Source organism: Tachysurus fulvidraco, chromosome 21 (genome assembly GCF_022655615.1).
Source record: "Tachysurus fulvidraco isolate hzauxx_2018 chromosome 21, HZAU_PFXX_2.0, whole genome shotgun sequence".
Taxonomy (NCBI): Eukaryota; Metazoa; Chordata; class Actinopteri; order Siluriformes; family Bagridae; genus Tachysurus; species Tachysurus fulvidraco.
This window is the reverse complement of record NC_062538.1, coordinates 6,521,156-6,543,975: the sequence shown is the minus strand read 5'-3', so window position 1 is coordinate 6,543,975 and position 22,820 is coordinate 6,521,156. Positions and strand designations below refer to the sequence as shown.

Here is a 22,820-nt window from a genome sequence, read left to right as displayed (position 1 = left end):
GTTTAGGTTTAAATTGGATTTGCTAGTAAAAAAAACCCCATTAAGGACTCAATATCCTTTGAAAACCATCAGAGTCCATATGCTTACTATCAGAAAGGAAAAAATATAGACACGAGCACACTGCTGTATTTGTTTTTAATCCATACAGCCATACCTTAACCATACCTGAATGAAATGTTACAAGTTACTGTATGCATAAACAGCTTCAACTTGTAAAGGTGAAGTCCAAAATGTTCAGGGACAAGACAAATGTACAAAAGTGACCTGTACACGTTTCTCCAGGACTCAAGAATTCAGGAGGCCAGCAACTGTGGCACGATCATCAACATTGACAGTGGTTCGAAACACTATTCAGGCAATGTGCATACAAAACCGTGGCTTGGTTTAGACATTATAAACATTAAAGATTCAAGTGCACACAATTACAACAACAAACTCTCCGACCGTGGGAGGGAAATAGGGGGGCAGGAGACTTGACATCATGACATTGTTTCATTCCACCGCAAATCACTATACATTGTCACTCCTTTCGCATTCAGCCAGTGACATCATCTAAGAGGGCCATCTAGAATCACTAGATCTGACACTTAGGAAATTAAAGAGAACGTGTAAAATGACAGGACTATGTTATGCTCTTGGGGCAGGGATGCTACAAACACACAGCTCAAGGGGCAAAAATGGCACATGAATATGTCAGTCTCTGAACCAATTCTCACTTCTCCGTTGTCATATTTGGTTTTGGGTTGGTTGATGTTTTTCCTCTGGCGCTACTGTCAGTCTGATGCTCTCCTTAGCGCTACATGAAGTGCATCTGAAAATGGAAAAAAATAAAATCTGTCGACTCCAAGCTAAATATTTCAGTGAAATGTCTGTCACAGTAATATTTCAGTAATTATATAACAGCATCCTGTGTGTACTAGACTAAATTATGGAAAAACAAAAAACATCATCTTATTTCAAGGTTAAATAATATGTGAAGTTATTAACTTGCAAAGAAAATGCAATTTGTACCTGAGTCCCAGGGATAGGGGTAAAGGGGTTGGTGGTGCGGAGAACAGGCTGGTTGTACATTACAGGCTGGGGTGCCATCAAGGGCATTGAACTCATCTGGCCCATGGGAGGAGGGATCTATTAGAAATCAAACACAGAGAGATTATTCATAGTGGTAAATAATACAATTATATTAGTAAAAGAACTGAAAATAACAAAAGGATAGTTAAAAAAAACTATACAGCATATACCCTTGCCCCAAAATGCATACATTGGACATGAATGGTTTCTGATTGCTTCTTTAGGTTTGCACTACAACTACAAACTTACTAATGCTACCGAAGAAGGGAAGCTTACAGCATCCAGCTTAGCACTGAATAAACCGATTGTTTATCTCTCATCATATGAAAAAAAAAAAACCCTACACCATATAGATACAACCAATAACAGCAGCCATTTAAAAGCTACATTACATTCTCCTACCAGAAAGTTGAGCCTCAGACTCAATATAAATTTACTTTTGTAAATAAAGACAATACAGTTAATGTATTTTATACCACAACGTTGTTAAATTCTTCATGGTCCATTAACTTTAATTCTGTTAACTTCATCAAACAGCTCAATGCAATCATGCCAGCTTCAAGACAATCATAAATCATGCAAATTTATTGTTTATTCTCATATTTTACAGCTTCGTTTGTAATTACCAACATAGAGGCTTGTACAGCAGAAGCCCCATGTAAAGAAAAAGTGTGTTTTCCCTGCTTTGTCCGATTCCTAAAATTATCTATCTATAATGTTACATGCCTGTGAGTGTGCTATGATACAGGCACGGAGTCTACAGTATTAAAGCTACTCTCTCTCTATATATATATTGTGAAAATATCTAAATTTCACATGATTTTATAAATCTAAACATTTGTCATTTTTAATTCGTACCATCCCATATACAGGCACTTGGGGGGTTGTCATTGGTAATGCTACCGGAGCTGGTGCCTGAAATATAAACAAATCAGTACACATTATGAACAACAAATGATTTCAATATGATTTCTCACAAGGAATTAATGAAGAGACTTACATAGCCAGTATAAATCATTCCATTCTGCAGTGAACAGATGGAAGAGGAAAAGAAATGATAAAGTTAGCCATTAAGGCAGCTTTTGTTTGCCCTTGTGTTTATGTAACACTGTCTATATTCCCAGAGAAATTTGTGGCTGAAGTTTGAAAAAAGTAAATGCTCCTACCATCTGTGGCACAGGAATAGGGGCAGGGGCCAAGTGTGTGTGTGTCCACTGTGCGGTGCCACTCATGGCTTTAGACTGCCAGTGAGATCCTCCTGTGGTTTTCTTCTCCAGGTGGGTCCACTGCATCTCTGGCCTAAAGAAAAAACATAGTCCGTCTTCACTGACAAAGACCAGTCCACAAATATTAGAACAAGCCAACAGCATGGAGCCTCAGAATAAATATGCAGACAAAATGTATGTTAGATTAGATTGCAATTAATCTGCATTCATATATATTTTTTATTTATTTAGACAGAATTTTTTTATTTGATCAGTCTAAATGACTCAGGTCTAAAATATCTGGTAACTGCTATTCATGTGGCAGCAAATTTACTTGTACATTTTTGAGGACATCATCAAATGGGCTACAGTAAGTAATTGTGTATACAATATGGCCCAAAATTTGTGGACACCTGATAATCACGACAATATGTGCTTGTTCAACAGTGCTTGTGGCACAGGAGTTTTGTGCTCATTCATCTACAAGAGCATTAGTGAGGTCAGACACCGATGTCGATTGAGAAGGTTTGGTGTGAAATTGCGACGCCAACTTTGGCAAACCATGTCGTCATGGACGGTGTGTCTTACTGGAACATTTATATGCTGCATAGTTTCAGTAAAGAGTATAATGCTACAGAATCAAAAGACATTCTATACAATTGTTTGCTTCCAATGTTGCGGCAGTTTGGGGAAAGGGAACATATGAATGCGGTGGTCCACAAACCTTTGCCATATAGAGTATATGCAAAGTGTGCTATAGGGAAGATCATATATTTGATGCGTACCTAATCAAATGAATGTACTGATAAAATCTTACTTTTTGGCCAGGGGTGCTCCAAAGTGCAAATCTATGAGAAACAACCTTGATCAGATCAGAAAATAAAATATGATTATAACTATATAAATGCAACATGAATAAAAGACCTACTGCCCACTAGGTTGGCCAAAGAGGAGTCCAGGTCGTTAGTCAGTAACTTTCCTCCGTTATAGTGATGTGTGCCTTGGCCGTGGACCTGTGAATTAGGCTTGAGTAGGGGTCCTAAAAGCGAACGCAACCTGTGGCAGGAGACAACACAAGGATACATGAATGGAATGTGTGTCTTCTCTGCCCTTACAAATCATTACATTCATTCACAAAACTTTGACTCACCCAGAGAAGGTCCAGTCATGCAGGAATCAATTTACAATTGCAAAAGGAAAAATATGAAGTCATTTGGCAGGCATATAAAGATGTAATATTTGAAAATACGTAAGAAAATAATTCATGTTGGTATGTGTGGTTGTGTTAGTAGTGTAAATCTGACCTCCCCAACCGTTGTTAGTAGCAGGCAGGGTGCTAGTCGGAACAGGGACGCTGAGGTTGTGTTGGAGGTCGAAATGATCACTGGTGAAACTGTGCACACTTTTAGTTCAAGAGACACAAAAACACACTACTTTTACACCTTTAAGGATAATATACATATTCAAAGGTCTATGAAATGGATATCAAATAGTAGCTACAATATCTAACCATCCCATAAGTTATAAAGTGAACAGTGTGAGTACTGTACTGTTCTCAGTACCCGTTTGTGATGGGTAGATCTGGTGGATTAGAGAGGAGCTCAGTAGCACCACTGCTGGTGCAGCTGCTGTTGGCACTGCCCACAGACTGCCCACTGGGGGACACCGTTGGGGTCTGCATGCCAATATCTTTGAGCTGTACTCCCTGTGGTGAGGATAAATAAGAAGCATATCAACAAGGGTCTCTTTTTGATTGAATTTCCTCTGTAAATATTTCACAGTCATTTTAAGACCAGTCCTTTATAACTTTCATTCCTCTGTAATGTAAAAAGATAACAATTATTGGCATCAGTATTTTAAAACTTAGATCTCAACTTCACTTCAGTGAACATCCAAAGTTAAATTGTGTTATATTTTTCAGGTATTATTTGATCTTATATTATTGGAAAACATACTACATTTACATATGTTTATTTTGGCATATTTGTTGTTTACTAAATAAATCTGTGAGATATTTCTATATTAAATTATACTTTCAACAAGTTTCATTTTGACAAAAACAGTTACAGTGATACTTGGACTTAAGGGAGGTTATGACATATTACATTTTGTACAGTTAAATATTGCCTTTAGGTTCAGAAACTAAACAGTGAGACATAAGAACTGTGAGTTGTCTCACCTTTGCAGGCTGTAATCTGTTGCCATCAGCCTCCTGAGCCTGCTGTTTCTCATCCCTGCAAACAGGAAAGGTAATAAACAGTAATAATCAGTCTAAAAGCTGAAAGACTGATTTTTAAAATGTTCACATGAAATATCATAATGTAGAAAAATGTGATCTCAGTAACTTGTCATGACCGTGGTGTGGTTGTTGGTGCTAGATGGGCTGATAAATACAATGTTTTTCAGGTCTGTGAGTCTGTGATCACTGTAGCATCATATTCTTGAGTCAGGGTCTTGGCTGAGTGGAACTCAAAATGGTCTTCTGCTGTTGTATTTCATCCACACCAAGGTGTGTTGTGCACACTGTGAGATGTGAGATGCTTTTCTTCTCACCATGCAGCCCAACAAGATGCTTCCATTCACAGAACTGCTGCTTGCTGGTTAGTTTTCGCACCATTCTTTACAAATTCTTCAGACTTGCATGTAAAAATCCTAGAAGATCAGCAGTTTCTGAAATGCTCAAACAAGCTCATCTGACACCAACAACCATGTCACAGTCAGTCACTTTGGTCACTTAATTGATTTTTTTCTTGTCCTTATGTTTGATCAACATTAACTGAAGCTTTTCTCCTGTATCTGCACGATTTTATGTAATTGGTTGATTAGATAATTGGTTGATTAGATAATTGCACAATTGACCTGGTCTACGTATCCTAATAAAGATGGGAAGTTGACTGTATCGATTAATGTAAAATAGAACTACAGTACTTGTCTCTCTAATCCATGTGCTGTATGTACTGTACTGATGTTCAACTGTAATGTTGTGCTTTTGTTAGATTTCTGTTACAATCGCAGAAACAAATGGAAATAAGAAATTTTTTTCAGGAGGTGGCTTGGTATAAAACATTCAATGTTTAAAAAATTATATAATGTATAGCCTGCAGGATTCTTTTCATTCTGGCTTGAAGAAAATGTCCTGTCTGGTGGAGACCTGTTTATAAGCAGATGCTTTTTAATAACTACGTCTTACTGTGCCACATAATTGCTTTTTTTCCAGCATCCCTGGGTGAGGATCAGTTTAACTGCATGAACTTTTTACTCTGATATGTGTATCTGTAAGATACCTGTTGATGGAGGAGAGCTCTTTGATTTTCTTGCCTTCCAGAGAGGCCAAGTGTTGTTCAAGAGCTTGTAAGAGACTACTTGGGGCCTGGAAGTGACGCAGGTTGAGGAAAAGAGATATTTCAGACACACGTGTAGATAATGAGTACCATACATAAGCACACAGACATACACAGACATACACTCTCACAGACCCTCACACATATATTAACATGACATTTGACAAACACACAGACACTACATACATACACTTCTCCATCACTCATCCACGGACACATAAATATAGACAGACAAAACATGTACAGAGTCACAAAGGGAAGGTCTGCATTACTGACATAACCTAATAGTGTTCATGAGCCTCTAAAATAAAAGGGAGAAAAAGCAACAAAGATTCAATAGAAGATGCTTGTACATGCAAAATAAAATTGTGTTATTTCCCATGCAAGTGTTCTGACACCTCATACACGGCTTGTGAAGCAAACTGAGATCAAGGACTTCTCAAAGGGGGAGACACAAATTAGACTTTTCTACAAACAGAAAAGTGGGACCTTTTTTTTTCCTGACCATGCAGAGCACTTCAAGAAGCACAGATATAAAAAGCCAAAGCGCAACCTACTAAACTTTGGATTCCACTTGAAGTTCAATTTCATGATTGCATTGCAGCAAATTACATATTTTCATGTGTCAAGTCTTTTGGAATAGTTCAGTAAACACATGCCCTTTTATCGTCAAGAAAAGGAAATAAAAACATTTGGAAGCCAAAGCAGGTTATACAGAGAAAGGCAAATGCTGGATGAGAACATGAGTGTGTGCACTTGCTGACAGAAATGCATTTTTCTTCCTCTATAGGCTATAATCAATGAGCTGAACTGGCTGATGAGGAACATTAACTTTTCAAGAGAATGACTTTGTTCTTACACAACATTTGCCTTTCAAGGACTAGACGTGTCCACTCTGCATGCCAGTTCGAGGGAGGATTTCCATGACTAACAAAAGAACAGATTTCTCAGACACTCTAAGAGGAGACAAAACAAGGAATAGCCCACTGAGAAATCTGAAACATACGTGAAGAAACAATAGACTGTTTAAAAAAAAAAGAAACGAAAAAGATAGCAAGAAGTTAAGGAAAGGTAACATGGCTGTAGGAGTGTACAAAAGGCCATACTATCTCTCACAGCACGATTCAACCTGTGGATTTTCCTTTTCTATATATTTTGCGATGTTGTTGTTAATGTTGGTTGATGAACCATTTCATAAGGATGTTACATTATGCAGGCCTTCTGAATACTGCTTCAGCTGAAGTAAACAAGGCACTCCTTCCATTTAAAAATGTTTTCGACATGGTTAGGTACCACTGTGTAGTATGCCAGCCCAACACCTTCAGGAGTCCCTGTCTGATGTAAATGAAAATGTCAACGAAAAAAGCCAAATGGTGGCAAACTGAAGGGGGAGATGTGTGCCCAGCACCCCTCTGTCAGTCGGCATGGAGCGTAATTGGCATGAAATGCAAAGAACAGCATAAATTGGAGGCCTACGTTTGGCATGGTTGCTGACTATAAACTTCAGATGGTGCCAGGCAAAGTTTTGTCCCCTGCTCCAGTTTTAAGGCATTCTATTTATTATGCACATTCACAACCCTTCCCAAAAGCTATTAAAGCAAAAGATACCCTACCAGTGCAGAGATATATAGCAATGGTGAGTGCCCGCAGTGTAAAAGCTAAACACTATACCCATAATCCCTCTGGCACAAACACCATTCAGCTATATATCAGTCTGCACTGGAAATAGAAGCGCTGTAAATTTCTCATGGATTTTACCAGTAAGAAATGGTGGCTTGAAGAGCAAGCACTTAATCTAAACGTGACGTCATCGCAAACCTCAATAGCCTTGAACGGCCTTTCATTCCTAATAAAATGCTGTGCTAATACACATGGCAATATTCAAGGCATAAGGCTTCATAAATGAGAGAGCTTCTCTGAGGTCAAAGGTGACCAGCTTTAGTACCCATTTACCTCTGATGAAAACAGAAAACGCAAAACAGCACATCAGATTCCCAGGGAGAGCGCGGGTATGGAGTAAGTTTCTGGAGGCCCCTATCCTAAAAGTCTGGTAGATGAGGGGTAAACATAGAGGAAATGGGGGAGGCTGGGGATGGAGGTCTATGGGGTGAGGTGGTGATGAGAATTTTAGGTGAAGCCACATGGCAGAAATTGAGATGAAATGTGCCACTAACCTGTGAGAGATCTGGGATGTCAACCTGATCAATTCCAACTTGCTGTGACACAAAAAAGGAAAAGAGGGAGGAGAACAAAAAACCCAATGTGGAACATAAGAGGTAAAATAAAATAAAAACCAGAAAAGAGGTATGTGGAGGAGGGAGGAAGAATAAAGAAAAAGAGCCATTACTCCATGCGGCGTTTGTGTGGGTGTTAAAGAAAATATGGACAACTGCATGTACAAAGAGATAGACAACAAGGATTTTGATGTTGAATTCATGGGTGAGAAAACAATGAAATGTCACTTTTGGTCATGTGAACGGAGATGAAATATTTATGACTAGGTGAGAAACATCCAAAAGAAACACACAACTAATGTTGACTTTGGAAAAAAAAAGGACAAGAAAAAATGGCATACACACATTGTTATACAAATAAAGAAATGCGCTCTTAAAGTCAACTTTAGTCTGTTTTTGGATAGCACTGCACCCAGTTCCTGAAGAGACATATTACTTAGCCAAAAAAGACAAAATAATAAAACAGAATCTAGAAATTAAGCAGGATGTGCAGGATTTTTTTTTCCAAAAATTACCTCCATACACAGCAAGACATTATGCTTTATAAACAAATAAATAAAAGGAATGGCTAAATTCCAGCCATGTGGCACAGTTGTCAAAAAATAGCATTTGCTTTAATGAATACTCATTTTCTAAAAGCATAGGACACCATTACTGCACCTTTATCCATCAACCTTTTAGATACGAAACACTACAATGTCCTCACTCATATTTGATCAGAGTCAAAGTTATTCCACGTTGACAACTGTGCCCTGCATTTGGACTGCAAAACTGGGTTTATTTCTGCAAACTTAAGTCAAATGACTGAAATAGTTGATCTTCATATGAATAACACATCATTGGTCTTATTGTTGCTGAGATAGACTGAGAGACATCTCGCTAACGCATGCAGTGCAGGCAGCAGAACAGGCAGAATGAAGGGGAACCTTTGGTAAAAGTTGAACCGAAAGCCAAGAGGGGCAGTAATAAAAAAGGGCCTGTGTGGAAGAGCCCGACCAAACCCATGCATTGAGTGTATTCAGAAACATTTTACCTCTGCCACTTTGAGAAACTCTGAGAGCTTGGTCATCCTGATTAGAAACCTCTTGTATATTTCCAGGGCTTCTTTACACTGGTGCTTCTTCATATCAAAATATTTCTCTTTGAAACGAAACAAGGTATTTAGTACAAAAGCTGTACAATAGCACAGAATCTTCCAGTAATTTCATTCATATTGAATTAAATGTCTTATACCACAGCATTGTTTTTTAATTGGATTGGTCCGAAGGTGTTGATTCATTTTTAATAATAATTATGTGCTTCTTTTAATACATTAGTGACAGTTCATTCTCAGGGGCTTGTATGGTTGATGCTCCACATTTTTTGCTAGGTTTATTTAACATTTACAACACAAAAATAGAGTCTCTAATGTCAGTAAGGTTTTCCAACTTCAGTACGCATGTTTTTTCTGGTTTCTCTGAAATATATTTATAGCTGCTCCAATATCAGCATTTTGTGAGGGCTCCATTACGACATTAAATGTAACTAGAAACTGATAAAATGATGACACGTCATTCTTTAATTAATAAAACAATGCAACCTTTGGGAAACTGCTGTGGTATAAGAAGAATAAAAGATTTCAGTTTTATTTAGTAGAAAAATAATCAAATTAGTAGCAGTAACAGAGAATTTGCATCACCTTGGGCAGCATTACACCACCTGCTGATATCCCTTCAATAAACAGCAACATAACTGACACCAGACAGATATATACAAGGGGCTGTACTATTACCTAGAAGGTTAATAACACCCTCGTTGTAAGCAGCAAAGATGCGGATAGAGTCCTTGAAGAGCAACATGAAGGCACCATTGATCACACCGTTTGTCAGTACATTAGAGCTGGCCTAGAAGGAAAATCAGATGTGTAATGCAGTTTACTGCCAAACTTACAATTCCGAATGTAGTGATGATAAAATATTGAACCCAAAGAAATACAATTCATGCCAAAAGACATTTAAGTGCCTTAGGATTCTGGATTGTCCTAAATAACAGAAATGAGCATGTGCAGCCTTTCCTTTTGTCCAGATGAAAATGATATCTTATAGGATTTTTGCTGTATATGACAACATTTCAGCTTTTTTTAAACCCAGAAACCTTTTTTGGGGTAAGGCTCTGCACAAAGATGTACATTGTAGGGCCAAAAGTATGTGGACTCCAGATTTAGTTCCTAACTCTTTACTGTTATAGTAACCTCCACTCTTCTGGGATGGCTTTCCAGACATTTTGGAGTATAGCCAATGGGAAATTGCCCTTTCAGCAATAACAATTACTGAGGTCAAACTTTAATGTTAGGTGAGGAGGCCTGGTGCACAGACAGCATTCCTGTTCATCCAAAAAGGTGTTCAGTAGGGTTGAGATCAGGGCTCTGTGTCCGGGCCAGTCGAGTTCTTCCACAACAACCATGCTAAGCAATTGCTTCACTGAGTTTGCTTTGTGCACAGGGGTACTATCATACTGGATCAGGTTTGGGCCTCTTAGTTCCAGTGGAAGGAAATCATAATGCTACAGCAAACAAAGACTTTTTATACAGTTGTGCACTTCATACTTTATGACAGACCAGAAAAAGGTGACATATGTATGTAACGGTCAGCCTCTCCACATACTTTTAGTCATATAATATACATGTATTTATAAGAGAACTTCATAGGGTTTATAAGAATATGATAGGGTTCTTATTTTGATGAAAATAGGAAAGAATTCAGTATTTGAACAGACCTCTGAACTCCATAGCAAGTGTCAGTAGTGACATACAAAGTAGAGAGGATGTAAATAGATCACAGAAGCGAGGAAAGAAGCGGATTTCAGTCAAATCAGACTAAATAATTTTCAGACTTTATAATTTTTATCTGTTTCATCCTAATAGATATGTTTTGTTTTCTTCAACAAACAACATGGAGTTTGGCCAGATTATTAGCATTACTGAGCCTTTCTGAGGCATTGCAGATTCTCTAGTCCAGCATTTCTGTGCTAAATCCACTATCTCATCTCTCAAACAGGTTTACCTCAAAGTCCAGAAGTGCATCCAGCTGAGTTTGAATAATTGGGAGGGTCTTCATCAGCTTCTCTGTGCTCATAGTGCGCATCACCCCATCAATCCTACAGACCAGTGAAAGCTTAGAGAAGCTTGCCAAAGCCGTAAATGAAAGTATGTCTTCAGAAGCATCCTATGACGCTTTGGGTTAAAAAACAAAAAACAAACAAAAAATACTTACCCCCTCTTCATCTTGGTGAAGTCGACTGCTACCAGTCTGTAGGACATTGCCCGTTCATTGAGATATCTGCTATATCGTCTGATGTAGGTGGACATGTCATAACCTACAGGAAATAAGTATTCAAAAGTAAAAGTAAGTGTCTTGTCCTGTAATTGCTGCCTGGAGAGACACATTTAGAGTGTGGTGTTGTTTTAAAACTCATACTCACCTTGTAATGCCCCTTTATCTATGAAATTATTCAAGTTAAAGAGTGTGCTTCTGGATGCAAGATATTGGATGAACCTCTATTTAAAGAATGAAATAACACTTGTAAGTGAAGCTCTCTGACAAATATGACTATAGTCATATCCATCATTTAAATTTTTCTCATCATGTTCATATATTCACTTAAACTGAAACTGAAAGCTTGCCGCACACTAGTTAACCCTGTATGGACCTACGAACCTGGACCTGCACTTATTTTTGTAATACAACTTTTTTCTGCCATGTAATTAAATTTACTGGTTACCAAGGCAACCAGAACAAGAACTATTAGATTTTGCATTACCTGGTCAAATTACACCATTGTAAGTATTTTTTAATCACTTAAATAATAAAGCATTTTTTAACAAGTTAAATAAAATGCACCATCTGTAGAATAATTAATAAATAAATAAAGACTTAAACTGCAGGAATGGCAACAGCTCATTAGTCAATACATACGACATGCGTGCCAGCATAATCTAGCTAGACATTTTTATGCATTTTTAGATAGATATCAAGCAATTTATGGAAGGATGTTGTAGAAAAAGGATTTAAAAAATGAGTTTTTAGAGTTTTGGTATAGCATAGTGTTTAATATAGTGGACATTTTAACAAGGTATCCTAAATCACTTGTATTGAGTTCACTTTTTTATTTTACTACAGTATACATAAACATGATAAGAAAATGTTTTCCTAATTTAGGAGTAAAAAATAAACACAAATAAATTTTATAAATGAATTTGATATAAGAAATAGGCATTTATAAATTCCATGTGTGATGAAATATTTTAAACGATATATCCCACTGTTATATATAAGTGTGAAATATGTTATAAATGAATTTACAAATCTATTTTTTTGATGTAATAAATCTATAAAACACAAGTTATTTATTTTTTTTCACAATATGATTGCAGGTCTATAGAGGGTTAAAACGTAATCACATTCAGTTACATTGAAAAATGTGCTGTGCCTCTTACCTCATTGCCATACATCATGAGATGATGTGTGGTGATAAGGGTCTTGAACACCACAACCCAGCTTTGACTGGATGTCCTTTCAATCAGCGTGTCAGCCAGATGAGGTATACTCACACTCAGCTCATTGGTGCAATGCATCAGATCTAGGCATTGCACAAAAACAAAGACACAAATGAAACTCTTGACATCACAATATATCTCAGGAACACTTGTGGAAAAATAGGCAGAGAGAAACAGATAGCAGGTGTATTGCTGAGAATGCCAGAGCTAACTGCTTTTCTAATGTCCCTAAGGCCTACCTCTGTGCTAAACTTGTTAACTGAGATTTTAATTGATTACCTGCTCCCATAATGAACTATTCTCAGAACTTATTTGTGAATTAAAGAAAAACTCACATTGACTTGTGAGGCTGGTGGATGCTTAACTCCATAGTGGACCCTTCTAGGCATGTCATCAGCAAACAGTGGAAATTTAATTTTTGGGGGATTTAATTTACTCTGGCCAGCTACTGGTTTGAAAAACCTTTCGTTGTCCTTCTTGGCAAATGAATTGTAATATTCAAATAGGCCTAGGGTTTATTTATTCATGGAATAGACACTGAGAAAGGACTTTAAGGAGGCCAAAGTAATTAGAGAAGGGAAAACGGTACAATATTCTAGAATGCTGAAGAAAGGTTTGATGTTCTTAGTCAAAAATATAATTTTATTTCTGCAATGTAAGACGGAGGACCTTATAACCCCAGATCTACTACAATAGACAAGCGTTCAGGTGCATTTTCCAGCCAAGCTTGAGATTGAAAACTCTAATTGTATCTTGGGTCTACTTGGGTCTAGTATGCTCTAAAGACCAAAGATTCATGGAAGATCACAAACAACTCCTAGTGTTCTTAGAAAAAATTTAATAGTTCCTGAAATCTCCTTGCATTTACTAGCTGCCCAAACCTAAAGGAAAAATATAGCATGTATGGTTTGCATATTAATATCTAACTGTGTCTAAGATTTATGGGAGCTCAACCTTACCTAAAGGGACTAATGCAGCAGTGCTTTATTCCTTCCAGCTTTCTCAACTCATCTTCTGTATCCTCTGCTCAAACGATCACCTTCAAAAGCTTCATTTTCAGGCTAATACCAAAGTCAACACACAGCAGATCGCTATCTAGCAGAGTCTCTACTATAACTCATTGCTGCATTGCATTATGGAACCAGAAGTCCAATGTTTACTTTCTCTACTACTTCTAAATACGCTTTCTAATTAATATGACATTGAATATCACAGGAAAATGGAAAGAAACCAAATGATTTTGTATTTTCTTTTGTTGTTAACTGCAAAACCTGATTGTTATTTATGCTTGAGATATCTGAACTAGCTATTACTATTATCTTCTCACAAGAATAATGATACAGCATCAACCCATACATTAGCACCATCATCACTACTAACATCACAGATATTTCTGTACGAAATATTTCATGTGTTTCATGGTGGCATTTTCACAAACATTATGTTGATTATGACTATATGTGGCAGAATAACATCTGTTCAGCAGTGAATATAAGAAATTGTTCTGGATATTTAAACATTAATAAATACGTAATGTACCCTGTATACAGTATAAACTCCCCAGACCTGCATTGACTGTCATCTGCTTATCAATAGCACTGATAATAAAAACAGCATAAATAAAAGCTGATCGAATTGATTGAATTGTTTTGTGAATGCTTTAACATCATATATGATCAATTTCCATATGCCCTTGATACTGTAGGCCTATGCTATTGTCATTTCATTCTGATCAAGTATGTTTGAGATGTATGGGATTCTGAACTCGTTAACACGCCAAGGCTTTTAACGTATGCCATTATTGTACATAAAGGGTACAAGGAAAGAATCAGAATCAGAGGGTTATTAAAATACAACATAACCAACACCATGACATTCCTCAACATCATTTATATTGTTGCAGTGAGGCCCCATTCGTGTTTTTATGAAATGTGTGATTATTGTCTACTGAACAGGCTTTTAGTATGGGCTTTGCTACCCTGACCTTGAGTATAATTGGAAATGATAATTGGTGCCCATTGATAATCATGTAAAAACGTAATGAATAGGCTGTGAATGTCTTATGGATAGGATAGTAAAGGGGGTGAAGAGAGAAGGAATAAATAAAATAATATGCCCAATCGACGTATGAAGGCCGGATAGCGATGAGGCTAGATAAATGTTTGCGTTGTGAAGGACGATGTATGGACTTAACCTACAGTCAAGGTGCTTCTTCTTGGGCGCGCTGACTTCGTGCGTCGTGGCCTTGCACACGGCTTTGCTGATGGCTGAACCGCTCATGCTGTGCTGCGCCGCGGCGATCCGGTCCGTGATAGACTGTCCCGACATGATCTGTTCTTCTGTGTGTGTGTGTGTGTGTGTGTGTGTGTGTGTGTGTGTGTGTGTGTGTGTGTGTGTGTGTGTGTGCGCGTGTGTGTGTGCGTGCGTGTGTGCGTGTGTGTGTGTGTGCGTGTGTGTGTAAAAAATAGAGAGAGAGAGAGAGAGAGAGAGAGAGAGAGAGAGAGAGAGAGAGAGAGAGAGAGAGAGAGAGAGAGAGAGAGATCGCGTTTCAATCAATGGACGTATTCACTGCAGGGGTGGAGAGCGCACTGGATGTGTGCAGAGATCGACGGGATGCGCTGAGATTCAGCTGAACGTCGTGCCGATCAAGGACGAACGAGCGCGCACTGAATAAACCCCCAACGATCCGAAAGTGACGAGCGATCGAAATGCGGTTAACTGAAGCAGACCGTGCGTGCGTGCGTTACTACCCGCAATAGGACATCACTATGGTGACTGCTACCCTCCCGCGCCGCCGGTTAACCATGTAACTGCTGCTCCGATACCAATGGCGTTACGATGTACGTTTTCTTCTTGTTGTTGTTGGAGGTGAGAAGCTAAGGTGAAGCTTGTAGCAGAAAAACGCCCCGGTATACACTCACTAAAGCGCAGAGTAGAACAGAATGAGAACCAGGTTCAGGTTCAGGATCAGGATCAGGATCAGGCTCAAGCTAGCTACTTAGTGTCATTGTCAGATTCCTTCAGCCTGCTTCATGAGGATAGAGCAATAAGCATAACAATCATCCAAATCCCAGTCTTACACCAAGGTCCTTACACATGCGAATTCAGCATTTCAGCATCTTGATGCCACAGATGAACAAATCCAGCGTTTGCCACCAATTCAGATCCGGATGCTCAGCGCAAAATGGCAGAATCAGGTGACCTGAGAAAGAGGAGGAGGAGAAGAGAGAAGGAGGGGGTCTGTCTATCCGGGGTGGGCATCTTAAAGTGAAATTTTCACTATGCAATAAAACAAAACTCCAGCCCCTAAGATTTCTACCTCACATACACTACACACATCACCAGTTCATTTACAAGACATGATTTCAAATGACTTTATTCATCACCATTCCAGCTTTATACATCTGTTCATTCAGTTCATTTCCATGTACATTAAATGTGGCACAATAAATAAAGTCTATAAATACAGCAGATCAGCAGTGAACGGAAAAAAAGCTATTAAAATACATGCTGATTGTTATTTAAGAGACATTAAACTAATGTTTCATTCATTAAGTCATTGCGCAATCATGGTGCAGCATGTTTATTGCCCTGTATCAAAGGGTTTTATTACATACTGTACTATGATATTAAATATTGCAGTTGTTGTGGTCATTTAAAAACAAGGCTCTGTGTGATATGAATAAGCAAGACATTGTTCAATGTGGCACAAATAAATCAGGTAAACAAAATACAAAATCACCTGCTCTGTACAGTCCCAATGCCTCAGCTTACTCATGTGATCTTTGGTGTGTGCATATTATTGGTTAGGATTTAGGATAGCAAATAACAGTGTGTGCCCTGGTTTGTTTCCACATTTAAATATTTTGCATTCAAAAATAACAATGAATAAAAAAGTCAAAGGAATATTGACACCAAGCCAGTTTGCACTTATTTTCATACCTCTGAAATTCACTGAAGTTGGTGTTTTGAACAAAAAAACAAGCAAAATGCATGCTAAAACACCTCTCTAGCACTTTGTAAATACTGTCCGATTGCTTGGTTGATGCAGTATGTTTCGTTATCTTATTTTTTATTTCCTTTTAATCTCTCTACATGTGTGGTAAGCAAACTCAATGTTCAAAGATTCCTCTTATTATTACTATTTTTATTGATCCAATCCTGAGCTTGAGATTTGGATGCATCCTTCCACATCCCAAAAAACACGGTCTCTCATTTAATTATGCCCCAATTTGTGATTGACTGGCTTCCAATTCAGGGCATATCCCCCCTCGTGTGCTTGTGTTCCAGGAATAAGTTCTGGCACCACAAACATTATTATTATTATTATTATTATTATTATTATTATTATTATTATTATTATTATTATTGTTGTTGTTGTTGTTGTTGTTGTTGTTGTTGTTCTCTTAAAGCTCTTATACCCATACACTGAAGGTGGAAAATATTTTTCCTAAACTCTTGAAATATCATATTAGAGCCATTTCTTTAAAAAGGTCATCTAAATGGTAGCTCAGTTGTGAAAACTGAGTTCCTGATCAGAAGGTCATAAGCTCAAATCCCAGCACCATCAAACGTCACTCCTGGATCCATGAGAAAATCCTTTACACTGTCATTTATATTTCTGATTATTTCAACTGTAGTTTGCATTATCAAATAAGGTAAATATTAATTCACAAAAGAGTTAATTATTGCTCTATTGGTCCATTAGCCGGCACAATCTTATGCTGCTCACAACCTTAAATAAAGAGGCTCTGTAATTGTTCCTCACAGAGATTTTTTTGGTCTTTTAGCTGTGCACCACCTGCATCAGTTATTGGGCCTGTACTGTAGATGAAATGCTATAGGAATATAAACCAGCAGTGTGTTTTTTTGTTTCTGATGCTTTACTGCAGTGCCTTATCTTAATTGCTTTTTTGAGGGTGAAGCCAGTAACTCTGTGCCCTTTTCTCATGCTCTCTTTCACTCGCTCTCTGATTTCAGCTCCTCCTCACCATCAGTCTTCTATTTGGGACATGCAGAGCATCTGGCTTTGCCACGATCCTTGGTGTTGTTGTTGCCGGACAGGGTCACTGTGTCTGGGTCTGAGTCGCTGACAGCGTTCTTCTCATGAGTCAGTATGTTTTCCACCAGGCACCTGATTGCTGATTCAATATTGGTGTTTTCCTATAAAAGGCAAGAGTCACAGATAAGAACATGCTTTGGATTCAGTGCTTATTATACATACAGCTAAGTATGGTGACCCATACTCAGAATTTGTTCTCTGCATTTAACCCATCCAAAGTGCACACACACAGCAGTGAACTCACACACACCGTGCACACACACCCGGAGCAGTGAGCAGCCATTTATGCTGTGGTGCCTGGGGAGCAGTTGGGGGGTTCGGTGCCTTGCTCAAGGGCACCTCAGTCATGGCCAGCCTGAGACTCGCACCCACAACCTTCGGGTTAGGAGTCAGACTCGTTATACGGCAGTAAGACACATGAGCCTACAGTAAACACTACACTTACATTTATAGAAGGAAAAGAGTTCAAGCTATGAGAACTTGGGCGTTACATAATAATAATAATAATAATAATAATAATAATAATAATAATAATAATAATAATAATAATAATAATAATGTATTATTAATAATTAATGATTTTTAATTTAAAATGCATTTCAGTATACCAAAAGACATTGTACAGATGCTCAGCGCATATAAAAGTATGTAATAATATCGAAGGTAATACAATTTAAATAAAAGAAAAGGAAATTAAAATAAAAGAGCAAAATGTACACTTTTGGGGGTTTTTTCCAGTTCTGTTTACATTGGCTTGGGTTCACACTCTAAACAAAACCAAAACTAAACAAAACCAAAAACACCAAAATGGGAGAGGGGGATGTAAGGAGGAAAAGATGAAAACAAGACTCATAAAACTCTACAATCATGCTTTCGTTTGGAATCGATCTTGTCTAGTCCTGGTTTTGGACTTGTCTTAGACTTGACAGTCTTGACTATGCATCATGTGAACCACATTCCCTTTCTCTGCCGCAGAATCTTCCTTGGTAGTGTTTTTTAATATAAGAATCAAATGACAGCAATGTGTCTAAAGTGACAGCAAGGTTTCTCACTTGAGCAGATATGCATGTAATATAGTTGTGCTGCTTCTTTAAAACAGTCCCTACAGGATTTACTGATTTTTTTGGTGAGAGTTGAGTGTTGAGATGTTTCTGAGGCTTTGCAAGCATTTTTGTGCCAGTCTGTGTGAATTGGCAAAACAAACAAAAAAAAAAACAGCAAAGGATTCTTCGTGTAAACACACACCAGTGACCATGCAATACATGCAATAAATACTTTTTAAGATTGCTGTGCTCATGTTTTATACATGTCAATTGAAGATTTTTTTCTTCTTTAATCTCCACGTGTTACTGCGTGCTGTGCTGGAGTAAACCACAGAAATGTCTAACATGAACACTAGTCAGCCTCAATGAAAATCATGTGACTTGGCAGCAAATTCTGCTTCATGAAGCAGCAGATAAGTCACATGATAGAAGAACCGCTTTTTGTGAAAGCACAATGTTTAAATTTCGTAACAATTTGATCTGCTTTATGATTCAAACTTATCGTTTACCCCTTCCACTTTATTTTAGATTTCAACTATAAGCCATAATCTCAATGCAGAGCACTCTGCTTTTAAACACCCAGCCTCCACAGTTCACACAGCAAGGTGTTAATATTTATCTGAGCAGCTGCTCTGGGTCCCTTTCATATAGATCCCATCTCACACACACCCGTGAATTTAATTAGAAAGGAACTGTGAATTGAAACACATGCCCTCACTAAACAGTGATATGTGTCCATGTAGTTCATATCACAGTAACACACTCACACACACACACACACACACACACACACACACACACACACACACACACACACACACACACACACACACACACACACAAAACCATCCAACTGACCTATGAATTATCCCAGTGTCAATACACAGAATCACCAGACCAACATTTAGGCCATTAATTTGAAGCCCTTATTTATTGTTGAGGCAACATGTGGAAAACATAGTTCAGATTTCTGAATCAACATACTGTGGAAAAATGACCAGGCTGAAGTTCTTTCTGGCCATGACCCATAACATCTTAGGTTTGGTTAGAATTCATTTATATTATATAGCAAGTACACAAAAGGGCTTCAGGAAAATACTGCCTTGTGAAACATGTTATAAAACCCAAACAGAATGAAACCCTCAGAACATCCACTCACCTTGGCTGATGTTTCAAACCAGCCTGCAAATCCGTTTTCTTTGCAAAATGTGTCGAGTTTGGGAATCTGAGTGGACAAGCCGTCCCGTGACTGGTCAGACTTATTGGCCAGCAGAACAACTGGGATGGGTTTGCCATTGCTGAGAGTAACCTTTGTGTCAAGATCATCTTTCCACTTTGGTACTGCATCAAACGTTGATGCTCTTGTCACATCAAATACTATCAGAGCCCCAACAGCCTCGCGGTAATACACCCGTGTCATATTACCGTAGCGCTCCTGACCTATTAAAAAAAAATTAAAAAGAGGGTCAAATACCAATTCAAACATTACTGTGTTTATTACATGCATATAGTTAACTTGACATGTCAGAGTTTTCATAATAAATGGCTATGTGGATTTTCAGTAAAATGAAAACCTGTTTTTAATAATGTTTTATTAACTTCAAGAGAGAGTGAGAGAATAAAGAGAAACAAGTAAGGGAGAAATGTCTAATTTTATAGCTGCTATAATGTAAGTGCTCCTATAGCTATCTATAAAGATCCATTATTGTCTCACATGTCTCATGTCTTATTAAAAGTAGTAAAAGTTACTATTATTCAATAATAAAAATATGTTAGCTATGTTAAATTGCTGTGGTGTCAGAGGAATAAAACAGTAACTCTGCTTCTCACTGGGCCACATCACTACACCTCATGTTTTCATTCCCTATAACAGCTAGGTTTTAAACTGGATCAATATCTGGATCAGTCTTACCCTGTTTCTTTATGTTATAGATGTTTCTTTTAGGTCCTCTGCATTGCTGAATCAGTACAGCGATATATTTAAATGTTATTAAAATGTTAGAAAATGCCTGTATTTCAATAAAGAAAGCAACATATTACATAACAGACCAGATGCGGCAGATTCCCTAAGATGCTGGGAAAAAAGTATAAATCGGCACAAACTGTTCCAGAGACTCTCTCACTATCTCTCCATCTCTGTGCCTACAACTCCCTTTAGCACTTTAATCTAATTGCAATCAGTCTTATTGTGCCCTTTATCATTTAGTCTGATAAGTTTTATATACACATACGCATTTTCCTTATTATATTAATTTATGTCTTCTCTATGTCTCTTTGTTAAACTACAATAAGTTTCATTTACTACTATGAGTGAATGATATGTGTTTTTCTTATTACTTTAAAGGGTCCTTGGGTGCATTGAACGGTGTTTATAAATACATTGTGATGCTTATTTTTAAAGAGCAAAGAGTTGTCACAAAAAGAATTGTAGCAACAATTCATTTCATTTTTTTCTGAAGGCATCTTTGCATTACAGAATCTCTCTGCAGTTGCCTAAGTAGTTGTTTCTTATGCAATGTTTGTGTGTAAAGTTGCCGGACATTACACAGTAATTGCATATAACCAATAAACACAAATTGTCTGTAAAGCCTCAGAGGTTTATCCATAAGTTGGCAGTTACTCCTGTACTTCTGACATCATATATCAGCTTATGCCAAAGAATTTTGACATGAATAGATAGATAGATAGATAGATAGATAGATAGATAGATAGATAGATAGATAGATAGATAGATAGATAGATAGATAGATAGAACTTTATTATTATTGCATTGTACAGGTACACAGCAACCAAATGCAGTTTGGCATCTACCAGAAGTGCAAAGAGTAGCAGTTGTGCAAATTACATGTACAAAAGTACAAGTAATTGGTTCTAAGGTTATGGCATTGAAAAAAATGTTTAGACACTGTTGTAAAAGAACAAGTAGAAGGTTATAAGGTTATATCATTAAAAAATCAATCAATCAATCAATTAATAATAAAAAAGCTGAATAAACAAGTCCACTAAATATATGTGTGTGTGTTTGTGTGTGTGTGTTTGTGTGTGTGTGTGTGTGTGTGTGTGTGTGTGTGTGTGTGTGTGTGTGTGTGTGTGTGTGTGTACATAAATGTGAAATATTAGGCAGAATGTACAGTAAGTTATATATAGATACACATAAATAAAAAAGTGCAGATGAATGTAAGGCACAATATGTGTAGAGTATAAAAATACAACATGTAATATATACATTGTATGTATAACTGTACAGAAGTTATATACAGTGTTTTACAGTGTATATAGATACAGATATATACTTTTAATATAACTGTTAAGTAATAGCACGTATTTTAGAAATCATGCATTAAAACCAGTCTCACCTGCAATGTCCCATAACTGTAACCGGATGACTGTGTTATTGTCCCAGTTCAACACTTTCAGCGCAAAATCCACGCCTATAGTCGCTCGGTAGTGCTGAGAGAATATCTGATGAACATATCGCTTAATTATAGACGTTTTTCCAACTCCGAGGTCTCCAATCACAAGAACTTTAAACAAATGCTCTTGCTGCATGATTGTAAAGTATACTAACAAGCACCAGGTCCAATTCTGTTACTGTTAAATTTCAGCAGCTTGTATAAACTTTGGCATTCTTTAATTACTTAGAAAAAAAGTTTGAAATATCTTCGAGTAAGACCGACACCCCAGCAATAAGACTAATAAGATAAAATATTTAAAACGTTTTTTTTAAAGAAGCTCATAATATAAAACTTCTTTCTCCCGACTGTGTTTTATTATTACACCCTGATGCATTGAAGAGAAAAGAAGAATGTTTGTCTTCACGGCTTCCGTAGTGTGTATTTGACAAACTCCGTTCTGCGGTCTCGTGCACTCTTGGGCGGGGCTGAGCAGCTCCACTCTCTCGAGCTTCTTCTACATTTAAACATTTCCTTGGTTTTGGTTGTTGTTTTTTCTGTAAATAATAACTTTGTAACCCGGGTAAAATCTTACATATTTTAGTGTTCTCATTGCTCTAACACACCACGTTTAATTTTGACTAGGCAAGTGTGATGTGTTGTGTGTATTAGTTAAACATCACCCTGAGGGATAAATGGGCACAATTTAACAAATAAAGAGTGCTTAATAACAGTGTTGTAATGTAACGGAGTAAAAATACTTCGTTTCTGTACTTAAGTAGAAATGTCACGTATCTGTACTTTACTTCGCTATTTAAATTTATGACAACTTTCACTTTTACTCCACTACATTTCCTAAGATAAAATGTATACTTTTACTCCGTTATATTTCCACTCAGCGTCTTCGTTACTCCTTACTACAAAATAAAATCAGAAGA

At 37.4% G+C, this 22,820-nt stretch overlaps 2 protein-coding genes across 9 annotated transcripts; both read right to left on the bottom strand.

Annotated features, from left to right (window-relative positions):
- Positions 1-118: 118 nt before the first annotated feature.
- On the bottom strand, positions 119-15,594 carry LOC113649095 (phosphatidylinositol-binding clathrin assembly protein-like). Of its 8 annotated transcripts, XM_047805517.1 has the most exons (20): positions 14,584-14,722; positions 13,345-13,446; positions 12,326-12,468; positions 11,311-11,386; positions 11,103-11,205; positions 10,893-10,986; positions 9,623-9,734; positions 8,885-8,991; positions 7,792-7,833; positions 5,561-5,646; positions 4,456-4,510; positions 3,839-3,981; positions 3,581-3,678; positions 3,205-3,315; positions 3,094-3,124; positions 2,238-2,397; positions 2,072-2,095; positions 1,930-1,986; positions 1,012-1,128; positions 119-811 (listed from the first exon to the last, which is right to left on the bottom strand). In XM_047805517.1, the coding sequence occupies exons 3-20, from the start codon at positions 12,461-12,463 to the stop codon at positions 797-799; spliced, it is 1,569 nt and encodes a 522-aa protein (XP_047661473.1). In that variant the 5' UTR covers positions 12,464-12,468; positions 13,345-13,446; positions 14,584-14,722; the 3' UTR covers positions 119-796. The 8 variants fall into 8 exon arrangements, with proteins under 8 accessions (XP_047661473.1, XP_047661467.1, XP_047661469.1 ...); XM_047805511.1 differs by lacking the exon at positions 13,345-13,446 and having other exon boundaries at positions 14,584-14,844; XM_047805513.1 differs by lacking the exon at positions 13,345-13,446 and having other exon boundaries at positions 2,238-2,370; positions 14,584-14,840.
- A 151-nt stretch (positions 15,595-15,745) lies between these two features.
- rab38c (RAB38c, member of RAS oncogene family) lies at positions 15,746-22,657 on the bottom strand. The gene is made up of 3 exons (XM_027156701.2): positions 21,847-22,657; positions 19,650-19,930; positions 15,746-17,548 (listed from the first exon to the last, which is right to left on the bottom strand). The coding sequence occupies exons 1-3, from the start codon at positions 22,037-22,039 to the stop codon at positions 17,387-17,389; spliced, it is 636 nt and encodes a 211-aa protein (XP_027012502.1). The 5' UTR covers positions 22,040-22,657; the 3' UTR covers positions 15,746-17,386.
- Between the last annotated feature and the right edge of the window lie 163 nt (positions 22,658-22,820).